Raw genomic sequence first — 15,741 nt, 5'->3', positions numbered from 1 at the left:
AGTTTGACCCCTCTACCGTTGGGTCCCTGCCCCGCTTAACCACCTTCCCGCATTTGCCCGCACTCCACCTCATTCCACCCGTAGCCCCGAACACCCCCATGAGCTCATCACACCCTCCTACACTCTCCTCCATCATGCTCGCCCCCTACCTTAAGATAAAGCTAGCCTTCCTAAGCCGCGCAGCTAGATAGTGAAGGATGCCAACTGCTCGTTAGTCTTTGAGAGCAATAAGTGCGACGTTAGCAATAAGTGCTACGTTAATTAGTAATTAATCTCTCGCTCTCACGGCAATACTGGTTTGCGCAGTTTGTTTCGTGGCAAGCATATGACGTGCTACGGTTCTAACACCAGAGCCTCTACTTTTAATTGCTATAATTTTCTCTTAACTTCCGAAAATCTCTTTGGTCTTTTTTGCTAAAAATTAACTAGTTCTGCAAACCAAGTCAAAGGTTTTCAACTTTTTTGTTCAACGCTTTTCATTATAGTTCACGGCTTGCTGTTTGTTTCGCCGTATGATTTTTTTGTTCAGCTTCTACTCAAACGGCAAAGATAAAGGTAACATTTTTAAATGACATCTGCCTCTCACTAACGGCTTTTGCGCGTGTGAAGTCAGTTTTCTTTCCTCTCTCTCTCTCTCTCTCTCTCTCTCTCTGTCTCTCTGCAAAAGTTTTTAGGTTATTTGTGTCATTGAATATTGGAATTTTAATTTGAATTAGTTTGAATTAAAATAAAGGTTTAATTGGTAACAGATGAGCTTTGAAACATTTCAGAAGTTATGTTGGTGCTTTTTGGTTTTTACTGGAAATTTTTGACTTTTATCACGAAAGAGTAGTTGGGCTCAGTGAGTTTAATAGTTTTTAAATTATTGAAACATTATTTTACATAATTGTATTACAAAACGCCAGCAGTCAAAAACAATCGAGCGCTCGATTGGAGGTAGTAACTGCTCATAAAAATCCGAATTGCATTATAAGTAGTTCTGGGACCCAGTTTGAATCAATTAATTTTTGAGTTTTTGCGTCTTGCATGATTATCAAGTGCTTTCAAAGAAATTTTGTAGCAATTATTTTAGTCATCTGGTCGTTTCATGCAATTTTTCCTTGATCAATATTTCTTCTGACGCTATAGACTTCGTTCTCAAAAACGAGATGAACAGATAAAGCCCGAATGACCTTAAGTAGCTGAGAATTTCTCAGTGTATAATATAATATGATTCTGCCAACCTGCTGAGAAGACATAAGGTCATGTTATAAAGGAAAGTTTTGGCGATTTGACACCGTTTATTCCAAAATAACAAATTTTCTGCTGTTATTTTCCCTCAAACAAAGTTTTTCAGTTATTCCAAAGCAATTATTTGGGAACTCTTGGTCTTTTTGTGGTTTTTTGTTTGATCATTATGACGTTTTTTCCATGGCCTGACGTAAATTGTGAGGAAGAAGTGAACTGGCGTTTTTTCTCACCTCTCTTTTTTTTGGTTATTGTTTTTATTCATTTTATTAAGCAAGATAATTGTTTAATTAATTTAATTTTTATTTTAGCAAGCCCTGAACCAGTAAGCTATCCTCAAACGCAGCAACCGGTTCTAACTCGAGCTATGCCCCAACAGCAACGGGCCTCTGGTTCTGGTATTGGACGATCTGATAGTAATACAGTTTATGTTCCTTTTGAATATACATATTGATATATTCTACAGTCAATGAAAAACTGATGTAATTTTGGTTTCAAATCTGTTACGTACTTTGTTTGTTGTGTTATATTAAATTTCATTTGTTCAGATATCATTAATGATCTCACTGGTTATCTGAATCTAAGTTTGAAGAAGTTCGTTAGGTCACGATATTCGTTCTCGAGATTAAAGACGTTATGTTATGTATTTGCCAAGGATAAGTGGTCAGTATGTTAGTCGTTTGTATTTATTTTATTTTAACCCTATACTATTGCCATTTCTTTCATTGTATTTTCGAAGTGTTGATTTCAACTGTTGTATTTTAAATGTAACGAAATGCTAATAGTTATTATTGTTATGTCATTTGAAGAAATGATCTGTTACTAAAACCCTATTAACAAAATTAAAAGTACATATTCCCCAGTTGTGTTTTCAACCATTTACTTTTAAGGTAAGGGTTGCAAAGCAGAAGCGTGATGTAAAATCAAAGTGCTGTTGTTTGTCAGAACTCTCATTTCTCATTTAACGTATGTAAAAAATTATTGTCTCGTGAGAGATGTAAAAGATATTTCATGTCATCTTGTTCTTCTGTATTATATTCAGTATGAAAAGGTTACTTTTAGCTCCGTTAGGTTTCATAATTATAAAAATTGGTTTATAAAAATCAGAGACAGATGAAACGCTGAATAGCTATGAATGCTACCGATAACATATTATAGTCACTGAAAACTACGCTAGGCCCAAAGCGCTTTCGGTCTATTCGGAGTATTATGATAGAATGGTACGTACATTGAGCTGACGTAAAATTTTGCCGGTCTATAAGGTTGAGAAAACTGACTGATTTTTATAGTTCTGAAATGGTGAATGAAAAATAATTATTATTGCTCTCGAACGAAGTTTGAACCAATTATTGTAAACGGGTTTTTATATTCAAATTTTTTGCTTGCCCGATTTGTCTTTTCGAGTGACTTTTTGGGCTCGACTTTTTCATTTTGCGCGTTCTACATTTCTCTCATTCACAATTTTAAGCAGCTGAACTCAACTGGCGTCATTTCACTACTAAAATTCAAATGGAATGTGCGCCAAAATTGGTGTCAATGTTTTCTGTTTAAATTTTTTTGTAGTAGTGGTATATAATAACCCTCTAATGACGTCATTTGATGCCCCCGTTAGAAATTATAGTTAACCCCCATGCAATAAATTCGAGCTCCCACTAGTCGTCCGAGAGCAATATTTCCGACGTTAGTCGGTTAGGCTATTTAATTGCAAGAACAAGAAATCTTTGAATTGGTAACTTTTGCTAATGGTGGACGACTATGACATCCTTTAAGTGCGCCAACAGTTCTAAGAGATAAAGTTAAGTCGACCAGATCATTTCATTGAAATGAGCAAAAAATTCCAACCCGTCACATTCGAGCTCTTAGACCAAGATTATATTGTTAAATGTTTTATATTCGATTCAGTAAGTCTTAGAATTTAAAGGTATCAAATCTTAGAATCGAAATCAGTGGCATGTAGTTTCGATAATTCAGCTCTTAATATCTAGATATTATCAAAACAGATGGCAAAAAAATTGATTGATTGTATGCAATGGTTGATTACTTTGAGGATACTATTATTTCCTCATGTGACATTTTACTCAGCGGCCAAAGAACAAATTGAAAAAAAAATCAGCAAATGATTTGAAATAATTAGATTGAACCTAATTTTATCAAAACCTGATTCATTATATTTTGGAAAGCGTCAAAGAGAAGTATTGAAAGAGAGTTTGATTCACTATGAAATCGATGAAAAAATTAAAATTTCTTCAATGAATTGCGCACGTCACGTGCCAAGATGAAGAGTAACTCATACTTCAAAAAATCTCGGTATTAAAACTTTGAATAGTATCGAGGATATTTTCCTGGTTAAAACTAGAGTTTGGTCAAATATGATTTGGTAATTAGTCCGTGCCAGTAGTCAACCATTTTATGTACCATAGCTGACTCTAGAAAATTACTCCAGAAAAGCAAATAACCTTGTCCGTAAAATCATTTAAACCTAGTTAATTTATATCAAAATCTGATATTGATATACAGAAATTTCATAGTACAAACATTCGTCGACCTCATAATGTTTATTTTGGAATTTATTCAGTAACAAATTAGCTGCCCACGACATCATATATCTCAATTTAAGACTTACTCAGAACGAGAAACTCAATTGGAGATCTGATAACTTACAGATAGCTTTTTCATACGAGCCAGTATACAATGGCATTCCTTGCTTGTCCAGAATAAAAGCGGTTCTGCACGTTTCAAGACAGTTAAGCTGTTGAAAAATGGATAGGACAACACTATGAATCTGGCTGAGAAAATAATCAATATCTCAGTAGTTTTTTCGTGATTGCTGCTCTGTTATCAAAAAATGATTTTTTTGATGAGAAATTTATCAAGTAGTAATTGCATAAAATATCGGCAAATTTGTAGTTTTCGGCACATTTCGCACTGATTAATCGTGGCTACCTCTATACGTGCGACGTAATTTTTTTACATTACTATTAATCAATAATAACTAAGCAGTATAAATAGAATAGCTAAGACATGATGTTGTAATTGGCACTTGAATGGGTAGTTTGATCCCGCTTTTGGTGGTAGTTCTATGTCAAGAATAAACTGGGTTATAATTGGCAGAAATTCTATCGACCTTCTTACACGTCATTATTCTGGTCTACAAGAAGAACTGCTACAATTTTAATCGCGTGTCGATCATTCTTTTTTATAGCTGCAAAGCTGAGTGTGGTCATATTACGGTGATCTTGTTTCATCAGCTGACGCTGTTTTTGTTTGAGATTTCTTTGCGTCGCAAACCTCAACCACAAATTTCTTTATCATGCCATACTGGTGTCCGAGTGCCTCTTTTGTATGATGCCATTTGTTTGAGGTCATTAATCGCTCTCGAAGAAGTTCCTAGCAAGTATTGTAAACGTGTTGGTCTTTTTTAAGCAAGTTTTTCGCTTGACCGTTTTTGCGCTTTTCTTCTAGAACATTCTGTGACTTCTCAAGTGACTTTTTCACGCTTTCGTTCTTATTTGTGAATGGTCTCTATTGCTGGTACTCCGAAGTAAAGCTTGTAGCTAAAATAGAATCGATTGCAGCAAGAGGGGTCTAATAGCTGAGTGGGTAATGCTTCTGGTGAGGGAACGGGAGGTCCATGGTTCAAATCCCGGGGTGGTTAAGTATTTTTGCACCCATAAAGAAAAAGTTATCTAGGCTACTGCCCCCGATTAAATTGCCTCGCTTGTCGTTCGAGAGCAATTTATCCGACATTAGTTGGTTTATGTTAAGAAGTTGAACGGAATTGGGCCCTAAATTTTTTGATCATAGATGACTTACCTCACTCGCTAAATGACTTTTAACTCTTGGTAAGGTTAACACGTAACAATATTAAGCTTGCTCTAAACATTTTCAAGGTCAAAAGTGAATTTCTCTAGGGTGAATGTTGCTAATAAGGCACCGCGACTAATGTATTAAGCACTATGAATTTCAAAAAAAAAGTTTGAAAAGATTATTATATATTGGTTTTGGATTAGATTATATTCAGGTTTTGTTTAGCGTTATTGACTTCATCAATTGATTTCTATGTTTCTATATCCATTCTACGCGCTGTAAGTCTATTGCGTAGCTATTCCAGCTATTTTATTAAGTTTGCAGAGATTGTATAATTTGCCTCATTTACATAACATTCGCCGACCTCATAATGTTTATTTTGGAATTTATTCAGTAACAAATTAGCTGCCCACGACATCATATATCTCAATTTAAGACTTACTCAGAACGAGAAACTCAATTGGAGATCTGATAACTTACAGATAGCTTTTTCATACGAGCCATTATACAATGGCATTCCTTGCTTGTCCAGAATAAAAGCGGTTCTGCACGTTTCAAGACAGTTAAGCTGTTGAAAAATGGATAGGACAACACTATGAATCTGGCTGAGAAAATAATCAATATCTCAGTAGTTTTTTCGTGATTGCTGCTCTGTTATCAAAAAATGATTTTTTTGATGAGAAATTTATCAAGTAGTAATTGCATAAAATATCGGCACATTTGTAGTTTTCGGCACATTTCGCACTGATTAATCGTGGCTACCTCTATACGTGCGACGTAATTTTTTACATTACTATTATTCAATAATAACTAAGCAGTATAAATAGAATAGCTAAGACATGATGTTGTAAATGGCACTTGAATGGGTAGTTTGATCCCGCTTTTGGTGGTAGTTCTATGTCAAGAATAAACTGGGTTATAATTGGCAGAAATTCTATCGACCTTCTTACACGTCATTATTCTGGTCTACAAGAAGAACTGCTACAATTTTAATCGCGTGTCGATCATTCTTTTTTATAGCTGCAAAGCTGAGTGTGGTCATATTACGGTGATCTTGTTTCATCAGCTGACGCTGTTTTTGTTTGAGATTTCTTTGCGTCGCAAACCTCAACCACAAATTTCTTTGTCATGCCATACTGGTGTCCGAGTGCCTCTTTTGTATGATGCCATTTGTTTGAGGTCATTAATCGCTCTCGAAGAAGTTCCTAGCAAGTATTGTAAACGTGTTGGTCTTTTTTAAGCAAGTTTTTCGCTTGACCGTTTTTGCGCTTTTCTTCTAGAACATTCTGTGACTTCTCAAGTGACTTTTTCACGCTTTCGTTCTTATTTGTGAATGGTCTCTATTGCTGGTACTCCGAAGTAAAGCTTGTAGCTAAAATAGAATCGATTGCAGCAAGAGGGGTCTAATAGCTGAGTGGGTAATGCTTCTGGTGAGGGAACGGGAGGTCCATGGTTCAAATCCCGGGGTGGTTAAGTATTTTTGCACCCATAAAGAAAAAGTTATCTAGGCTACTGCCCCCGATTAAATTGCCTCGCTTGTCGTTCGAGAGCAATTTATCCGACATTAGTTTGTTTATGTTAAGAAGTTGAACGGAATTGGGCCCTAAATTTTTTGATCATAGATGACTTACCTCACTCGCTAAATGACTTTTAACTCGTGGTAAGGTTAACACGTAACAATATTAAGCTTGCTCTAAACATTTTCAAGGTCAAAAGTGAATTTCTCTAGGGTGAATGTTGCTAATAAGGCACCGCGACTAATGTATTAAGCACTATGAATTTCAAAAAAAAGTTTTGAAAAGATTATTATATAGTGGTTTTGGATTAGATTATTTTCAGGTTTTGTTTAGCGTTATTGACTTCATCAATTGATTTCTATGTTTCTATATCCATTCTACGCGCTGTAAGTCTATTGTGTAGCTATTCCAGCTATTTTATTAAGTTTGCAGAGATTGTATAATTTGCCTCATTTACATAACATTCGCCGACCTCATAATGTTTATTTTGGAATTTATTCAGTAACAAATTAGCTGCCCACGACATCATATATCTCAATTTAAGACTTACTCAGAACGAGAAACTCAATTGGAGATCTGATAACTTACAGATAGCTTTTTCATACGAGCCAGTATACAATGGCATTCCTTGCTTGTCCAGAATAAAAGCGGTTCTGCACGTTTCAAGACAGTTAAGCTGTTGAAAAATGGATAGGACAACACTATGAATCTGGCTGAGAAAATAATCAATATCTCTAGTTTTTTCGTGATTGCTGCTCTGTTATCAAAAAATGATTTTTTTGATGAGAAATTTATCAAGTAGTAATTGCATAAAATATCGGCACATTTGTAGTTTTCGGCACATTTCGCACTGATTAATCGTGGCTACCTCTATACGCGTGACGTAATTTTTTTACATTACTATTATTCAATAATAACTAAGCAGTATAAATAGAATAGCTAAGACATGATGTTGTAAATGGCACTTGAATGGGTAGTTTGATCCCGCTTTTGGTGGTAGTTCTATGTCAAGAATAAACTGGGTAATAATTGGCAGAAATTCTATCGACTTTCCTACACGTCATTATTCTGGTCTACAAGAAGAACTGCTACAATTTTAATCGCGTGTCAATCATTCTTTTTTATAGCTGCAAAGCTGAGTGTGGCCATATTACGGTGATCTTGTTTCATCAGCTGACGCTGTTTTTGTTTTAGATTTCTTTGCGTCGGAAACCTCAACCACAAATTTCTTTATCATGCCATACTGGTCTCCGAGTGCCTCTTTTGTATGATGCCATTTGTTTGAGGTCATTAATCGCTCTCGAAGAAGTTCCTCGCAAGTATTGTAAACGTGTTGGTCTTTTTTAAGCAAGTTTTTCGCTTGACCGTTTTTGCGCTTTTCTTCTAGAACATTCTGTGACTTCTCAAGTGACTTTTTCACGCTTTCGTTCTTATTTGTGAATGGTCTCTATTGCTGGCACTCCGAAGTAAAGCTTGTAACTAAAATAGAATCCCGGGGTGGTTAAGTATTTTTGCACCCATAAAGAAAAAGTTATCTAGGCTACTGCCCCCGATAAAATTGCCTCGCTTGTCGTTCGAGAGCAATTTATCCGACATTAGTTGGTTTATGTTAAGAAGTTGAACGGAATTGGGCCCTAAATTTTTTGATCATAGATGACTTACCTCACTCGCTAAATGACTTTTAACTCGTGGTAAGGTTAACACGTAACAATATTAAGCTTGCTCTAAACATTTTCAAGGTCAAAACTGAATTTCTCTAGGGTGAATGTTGCTAATAAGGCACCTTGACTAATGTATTAAGCACTATGAATTTCAAAAAAAGTTTTGAAAAGATTAATATATTTTGGTTTTGGATTAGATTATATTCAGGTTTTGTTTAGCGTTATTGACTTCATCAATTGAGTTCTATGTTTCTATATCCATTCTACGCGCTGTAAGTCTATTGTGTAGCTATTCCAGCTATTTTATTAAGTTTGCAGAGATTGTATAATTTGCCTCATTTACATAAGGTTTTTGCAATATTTCGTGCAATATAGCGTGCAACACGGGTGCCAAAACACGAACTGATTGCACTAGCACCAAACTTGTAACTAGAAATTTTTTGTCAAACAAATATCATCAGCTGTTACCCTTAGTTCCATGTTCGGTTGAGTTAGATTCATATCCAGGTCGACGACGAGAATAGACATGGCAATGTCCTAAAACTATTATTTATTTTTACTTCATTTTAAGCGAGCTTAAATTTTTGTTAATAAGTAACAAATATAATTTTTAGTAAAACTTTTTGTCTCAGTGTTGGGTTGTGATTTGTTGAAAATTTTTGCTCCTAGCTCATTGAAGGGATGTGTTTTTTTTTAATTACATCACATTTACTTTGTTTTTCAGAAGTCATTGTTTCTCGTGTTACCGAGAGAAAATCGACGCCGAATGCTCGCGACAGTGGCGACTGACGCGCAAGTTTTTTCCTAAAGGTTTGCTCTCTAATCGCTCACTCTTTTTGTTGTGATTTGTACCCTATTTTCGTTTATAAGCTTTTGAGTACCAGAGATTTTGTAAATTTTTATTGATCTTTATATGGGCTATAATAAAAAGGACAACAACATTATCGATATTAGGTCTAACCAGAAATGGTTCTAGTTACACTAAAGATCAAGGCTCTTGTCAACAAACATTTAATTCGATTTTTCGCTGTCTGATCCATTTGACTTTTCGTCCTCAAAACGGGATAACAAGTAGCGCCCAGCGGGCCTTGAGTTTTCTTAGAGGCTTTCAGCTCACTAGTCTCCAAGTAAGCGACTCACAGAAAGTATTTTGGAGACCTATACTTATGGGGTGAAAGGTGGTTCTGTGCATCGTTCAGACCGTAAGGGCCCCGTACAACCAAATACCCGCTCCCGCCGTTCCCCCGCACTGTTGCCAACCCCCCCCCCCCCCCGGCACTCACCCCACGCCCCTTCAATTAAGCTGAAGTTAAATGAAGCCAACCGATTTGGACAACCGCTCGCCGATCGTTTGAGAGTAATTCACCCGCTCACGTAGCCAACCGCTGAACGATCGTTTGAGAGAAATTCGCCCAACGTTAGTCGGTTATGTTTCAATTTCTGATAAATGGCATCTGATTTAGACCAATTTTGTTTTCTGTCAATTGTCAAGGATCAGGGTTTATGTTAGCTGCATAGACTATCATTAAATACGTTGCGTTTTCTTTCAAAGGTTACGATAAATAGAATGTTCCATTTGGTGGTAGCCTCAAATTGAACACTAAAGAAGTTAACGAGTGATATCAAATAAGGAAACAATTCATTGTCGTTTTCCCATTTACTACGAGGCGTTGTTTCATTCTTATTAATTTCTCTCCAACTAAGTTTGGAGAAATTGGTTTCTTTTTCATGCAAAATTTTGAATCTATTGTAGCGTGATGTCACTGACGGCTTCTGATGTTATCAAGGACCATATAAATTTCGTCAATTGAATTTTACTGCACTAAAATGAGAATTTATATATTTTTAATCATATCTCTATCTATAGATACCACATGCTTCGGCTCAGAAAATGTTATATAACAGAAATCTTCTGAATCTAACAGGTCGAAAAATTTTTTTAGATAACCGGGGCTATGGATTCATTAATATGATTTTTTATCCGTTTATATTAATTTTATTAATAGCCGCACAGCGATAGCTGGGGCTATTATTGGCCTTCTCTTGGTTTTTTACAATTCAAAGAATTTGAATTGTATTGGGGCGCTGTCTTTTTTTTAAGATCTGTTCACACAATTTCATGATTTTTGAAGTCAAATTGTAGTAGTGATTTTGGTCACGCCGAAACAGGAAGTGGAGCGAAAAAGCGAGTGGTTTTGCGGCATGAAATTTTTTCGCTCTAAATTTAAAGTAGAGTGAGAAAACGGTGTTTGAACGAATATACGCTTTCTCGCTAGTGGTTTTTTGTTCACATGCGGCAATTGCACTTTGATTTTTACAGTTTTTTCGATTTTTTGGATCGGATTTTTTTCTAAATGGTTTTACCAATCCATTCATAGTCCGTTCTAGGTAGTTTTCTGTTTAGTCAATGAAAATTCTTTGAATTGTACGTCAGGACTTGTCCCGCTATGTTTTTTTATTTCGTCGTCATGATTTTTGTTACGACCATATGACGTCACAGCCACTTTTTGTTCATTCGTTCATGCAATTTCAACTGAATTGCATGTGTGACGTCATTTTTTGCTCTTAGTGGAGCGAGTTTTTTTGTTCATGCGCGTGATTAAATTTTTGGTCACACTTGACTTACCTCACTCTCAAAAATGACTTCCTCACTTTGAAATTGACTTTTATTTACTTTAATTCAAAGAGATAAGGTCAAATGGGTGTGTGTCACTCTAAATGAAGGTTATTTGAGATCAGCTAAAAGAGGCAGCAATAATTTATACATATTTTTAATCAAAATATAACAGATCAGCCTTCAATGAAAAGACGAATTTTTTTGGTCTGTCTTTTTTACTGTTTTTGTAGACTGCCGATCTACAAAGCTATTGCGGCTATTTTCTGGCAATCTGCCAGCTATGTTTTTTAAGATGTTTACACATTTTCATGATTTTTGAAGTCAAATTGGAGTAGTGATTTTGGTCACGCCGAAACAGGAAGTGGAGCGAAAAAGCGAGTGGTTTTGCGGCGTGAAATTTTTTTGCTCTAAATTTGAAGTAGAGTGAGAAAACGGTGTTGGAACAAAAATTCGCTTTCTCGCTAGTGGTTTTTTGTTCACATGCGGCAATTTCACTTTGATTTTTACTGTTTTTTTTTTTAATTTTTTTATCCGATTTTTTTCTAAATGGTTTTTCCAATCCATTCATAGTCCGTTCTAGGTCTAGTTTTCTGTTTAGTCAATGAAAATTCTTTGAATTGTACGTCAGGACTTGTCCCGCTATGTTTTTTTATTTCGTCGTCATGATTTTTGTTACGACCATATGACGTCACAGCCACTTTTTGTTCATTCGTTCATGCAATTTCAACTGAATTGCATGTGTGACGTCATTTTTTGCTCTTAGTGGAGCGAGTTTTTTTGTTCATTCTCATGATTAAATTTTTGGTCACACTTGACTTACCTCACTCTCAAAAATGACTTCCTCACTTTGAAATTGACTTTTATTTACTTTAATTCAAAGAGTTAAGGTCAAATGGGTGTGTGTCACTCTAAATGAAGGTTATTTGAGATCAGCTAATAGAGGCAGCAATAACTTATACAGATTTTCAATCAAAATATAACAGATCAGCCTTCAATGAAAAGACGAATTTTTTCGGTCTGTCTTTTTTACTGTTTTTTAGACTGCAGATCTACGAATCTATTGCGGCTATTTTCTGGCAATCTGCCAGCTAAATGTTTCATTAAGACCACTCCTGGAGTAACTTTTGCTGTCCGGGCTCCGCTTCTGTAGATTCCTTTGTGTACCATTTTTGAAAGTTTTTTTGTTGCTGTTTTTGGGGTAATATAACGTACCATCGGGGCGTGACCGTGTGCCTATTTCTGTTTGCAATGTTTTTTTTCTTGTGAAGTTTTTCCATGATGTTCTAGCTGCTGTTGCTCGTACTACTCTCACTTGTGAGTTCGACAACCAACTCAGCTGGTTCTTCGGGATTTTTACTGCGTCCATGTCCTGGGTTGGTTGACTGTGAGGTTCCTTCCGATTTTAGGCCCGCTGCTTTAATGGGGCGCTGCTAATGGGGACCACCTCCTTGAATGGATCGCTCATTGCCTGCTCGTCTTATCTCACCGATGATTGATAGTGCTTGTTTCATTTTTGTCTCTTACACCCTCGGCCCTGTGCTGTGCAATGTCACTGCGCGTGGCACAGAGTCGCTGCATTTGTTCCGTTTGCTTAGCCATCCCATTTTTAAACAATATACACCTCGTTTTTCGACCATTTGTGGGAGCGCTTTGTCATCTGATGTTTGACTAACCGTCATCGCAGCTTTGGTGGCCCGAGACTCCGTTGTGCTATACCATATGTTCCATTCTGGGGTTTCCTTGACACTGTTTTTGACTCAAATGCCTCAGTCTATGTGGCTTCTTTGTTTCTTCTGCGCAGTCAAAAGCACACCTTTTCGTGTTGTGTTCATTGGGTTTTAGATCAATTTATATTCAGAGAGTTTTTGGTAAAATTTTGTCGCTGAGTATTTTCATTCTGCCAAAAATTTTTCAAGAGGTGATAGCGTCTCAATTTTCATACCAAATCTCAGGGCCTTCAATTCCATATTTGAAAATATGTTAATTTTATCTTGGGGTTGTTTGCTAAAATGAGCTGTTGTGTAGTCTTTTGTTGAACCGATTGTTCTTTCGACTTTTGTGGTCCTCGAGTAGTCTCGCGCTGATTCAAAATTGTATTTTAGTAATTTTTCTCTGTTCACAATGATTTCTTAACAAAAGAGTTAAATGTTAATCTTTTTAAATGGCTAATTTTTGCCTTTTCTGATTTTGTATCAGTGCATAGATCCCATTTCACTATTACAGGTTTCTCAATCTTAATAACAAAATTCCGGTATCTTCAACGAGTCCGCTTACGGTTGTTTTTGCTTTAAGTGTTATTAAGTTTTAACATACAGATTGACGCTCTTGGCATTGGCTCGATTTTGCTTCCAGTTCACGACGGATGAAGAACATCCATCTATCCCGTGTTGCGGCTATCATTTTGGAGAACCCGTCATGGTGCGCCTGTATTCTGGTCTAAAACTAAGATTTTTCCGGGCTAAAACTAAATGGTCGGCGATTTATAAGCAGTATTAAGAGTACGACAAGTCATTCCCGTGTTTTGAAATGTGTCGGACAAACTTTTCTCAAACCCACTCACAAAGTCAACGTCATTGAAGCTGCGTAATACCGCTTTCTGTCCATTGTGACTATTTGAACCACTCCTTGGGCTTCCTGGCGCGCTCGGTACCACTTAGTGCCTTTCCCTTGGTTATTAATCCTGGTTTTGTTATTTTGCTTTTCATTTTTTGGGTAGTTCCGAACTGTTTGGACGGATAATTGAATCAATAATTGTTCGGTGTGGCCTTATCATTGAGATCGTCCGTTTCTGGTTTACTCTGATTTTAGGCGTTTTCCTAGGAATCACTGCGTGCGTTAAATGGTAACCTATTCAAATTGTTATGTGCAATCTGCGATTTTATTGAGATAAACTTGGTGGTACAGATGTTTGCTAACAATTTGAGGGGATTCCATTTCAATCGGTTTAGTTAACCGATTTTTGAAGCCTGGGTTGCTGCGTTTTCTCGAATTTGATTTTAAAATGGCTAAATTTTTACGTCATGTAGAAATAATCTTGCCTCGCTTTTCTGCATTCTGCAACACTGGTGCGATCCCATTAAATATGTACTTTAGGTAATCCAGGTGTTTAATTGCCTTTGAACGAAGTTCATAGCAATTATTGTAAACGCGTTGGTGTTTTTGTATGCAAATTTTTCGCCTGACCGCTTTTCTTCTAGAACATTCTTTTCTTAGATTTCTCAAGTGACTTTTTCACGCTTTCGTTCTTCATTTTTGAGTGATATGTATTGCTCTCACTCCGAAGTAAAGCTTCTTGCTAATATAAAGTGGGTTCCAGCATAGCAAAAGTAAGGGCCAAATAGCACAGTCGGCAGAGCATATTGTTGTGATATGGGAGGGCAATGTTTCGAATCCCGGTGGGGTGAAATGTTTTTCCACCCGGCTGTCGTTTGAGAGCAATTCTTCCGACATTAGTCGGTTTATATTTGTTTAATGATTTTGATTTCACTTCGAGTAAATATAGAATCGAAATGGGATATTTCTGGAGTTCTTCTGGATAAATGGCAAACTGTCGCAAACCATGAGAAGTTTTATGATTATTAGTATTGTTTATTTCCTACAATTTGTGATTATTTCCTACAATTTGCGTTTTTCAATATCTCCAATAACACAACCGTGTTTTTTGAAATCTGATTGATAACCCGTCTGAGGTTTTTAAGAAGGATAATAGTCCTTTTATGCTCATGAAACGTCAAAAATGAAAAACTTTCTAAGTTGATTACAATTTTCGTTCCATTTGACTTTTACCATACAATTGCCCCATGAAGTCCACATCTAGTTTTCGAAAAAAATAAAAAAACTTTGACGAACTAGAGTAAAGACCAGATGCCAAAAATAAAATTTTCAAATCGATTTTTGTTTCTGTGTTTGTTTTTGTGTCTGCGTGTTCGTACGCGCTTGTGTGCTTATGTGTAATGTTTTTGGTATGTGTGTAAAAGACAGAGAGAAAGTGAGGGCTGGTGTGAGAGAGTTGATTGCTTTAAATGTGAGATACAAATGGAAGCAGGTTGCAAAAACTTTTAGCAATCACAATAAATTCGAAAAATTGTTTGATATTTACTACAAATTGCGGCTTTAAATAAGTCCAAAACCCAAATTGTTGGGTTTAAATCTAACTGACGGCACATCAGCAAGATGTTAAAAAACTAATTTTCTGACGAAAATTTAAGTTGTTTGGGCAACATTGAGAGGTATGTTAGAACATCCTGTGCTACACACAGACTCGCACGAGCCGCCATGTTTTAATGACGTTCCCGATTTGTCTTCTTCTTTCGGCACATTTAAAGTATTTTTTATGAGCTTCTCTTTCTGCTTTTCTGTAATCTGCTTCAACAAGAGTTATTCAATTGACAGATCTATATATCTTTGATTTTTCGCTGGCCTATAGTTATGCCCATGGAATTCCGTTCTAATTTCATATATGCCTGTTGCTTCTGCTCCTACTCCCTGGGCCATTAGGAGTTGGCTAAGGGCATATTTTTAATTGCTTTCAAACGAAAAACGAAGTTTGTAGCAATTATATTAGTCCTCAAAAATGAGATTAAAAGGTAGCGCCCAGCGTGCATTAAGTTCGCTTAGAGCCTTTCAGCTCACTAGTCTCCACGTATGCGATTCACAGAAGCTGTTTTGTAAACATGTACTTATGGTGTCAAGGACGGTTCTTAGTGGTTGAACCCCGAAACCCCTAAGATTATTAAAGTTTAAAATTGTTGCACTGTCAGAAGAATTTAATGTAACTGCATTCAACTCGAGTATAGTGCGTTAAAAAATTGTTGTACAATTGATATACTCACACTGGTGCAGTTAAATAGTTTGAATTTGTTCAAATTAACTACGCCAAAATTGGTTCACAGTTCAGTCACTTAAAAGGTCA

At 36.3% G+C, this 15,741-nt stretch overlaps 2 protein-coding genes across 5 annotated transcripts in view; both read left to right on the top strand.

Moving 5' to 3' along the window:
• LOC142345644 (cytochrome b5-like) overlaps positions 1-15,741 on the top strand; it is a 287,355-nt gene that overhangs the window by 255,572 nt on the left and 16,042 nt on the right. The gene's annotated exons all lie outside the window — the stretch shown is intronic.
• The window catches only part of LOC142345642 (uncharacterized), a 50,851-nt gene that overhangs the window by 34,973 nt on the left and 137 nt on the right, over positions 1-15,741 (top strand). For 2 of the 3 annotated variants that reach the window (XM_075397801.1, XM_075397800.1), the window contains exon 6: positions 1,539-2,249. The exons of the other annotated variant lie outside the window; for it this stretch is intronic. In XM_075397801.1, the coding sequence (XP_075253916.1) occupies positions 1,539-1,681 (143 nt within the window). In that variant the 3' untranslated portion in view covers positions 1,682-2,249. Of the gene's footprint in view, positions 1-1,538; positions 2,250-15,741 lie in introns of those variants that run through there. 3 annotated transcript variants of the gene reach the window in all.

This window comes from Convolutriloba macropyga, chromosome 9 (genome assembly GCF_964194025.1).
Source record: "Convolutriloba macropyga chromosome 9, txConMacr16.3, whole genome shotgun sequence".
Lineage (NCBI taxonomy): Eukaryota > Metazoa > Xenacoelomorpha > Acoela > Convolutidae > Convolutriloba > Convolutriloba macropyga.
This window is presented reverse-complemented; position numbering and strand designations above follow the sequence as displayed.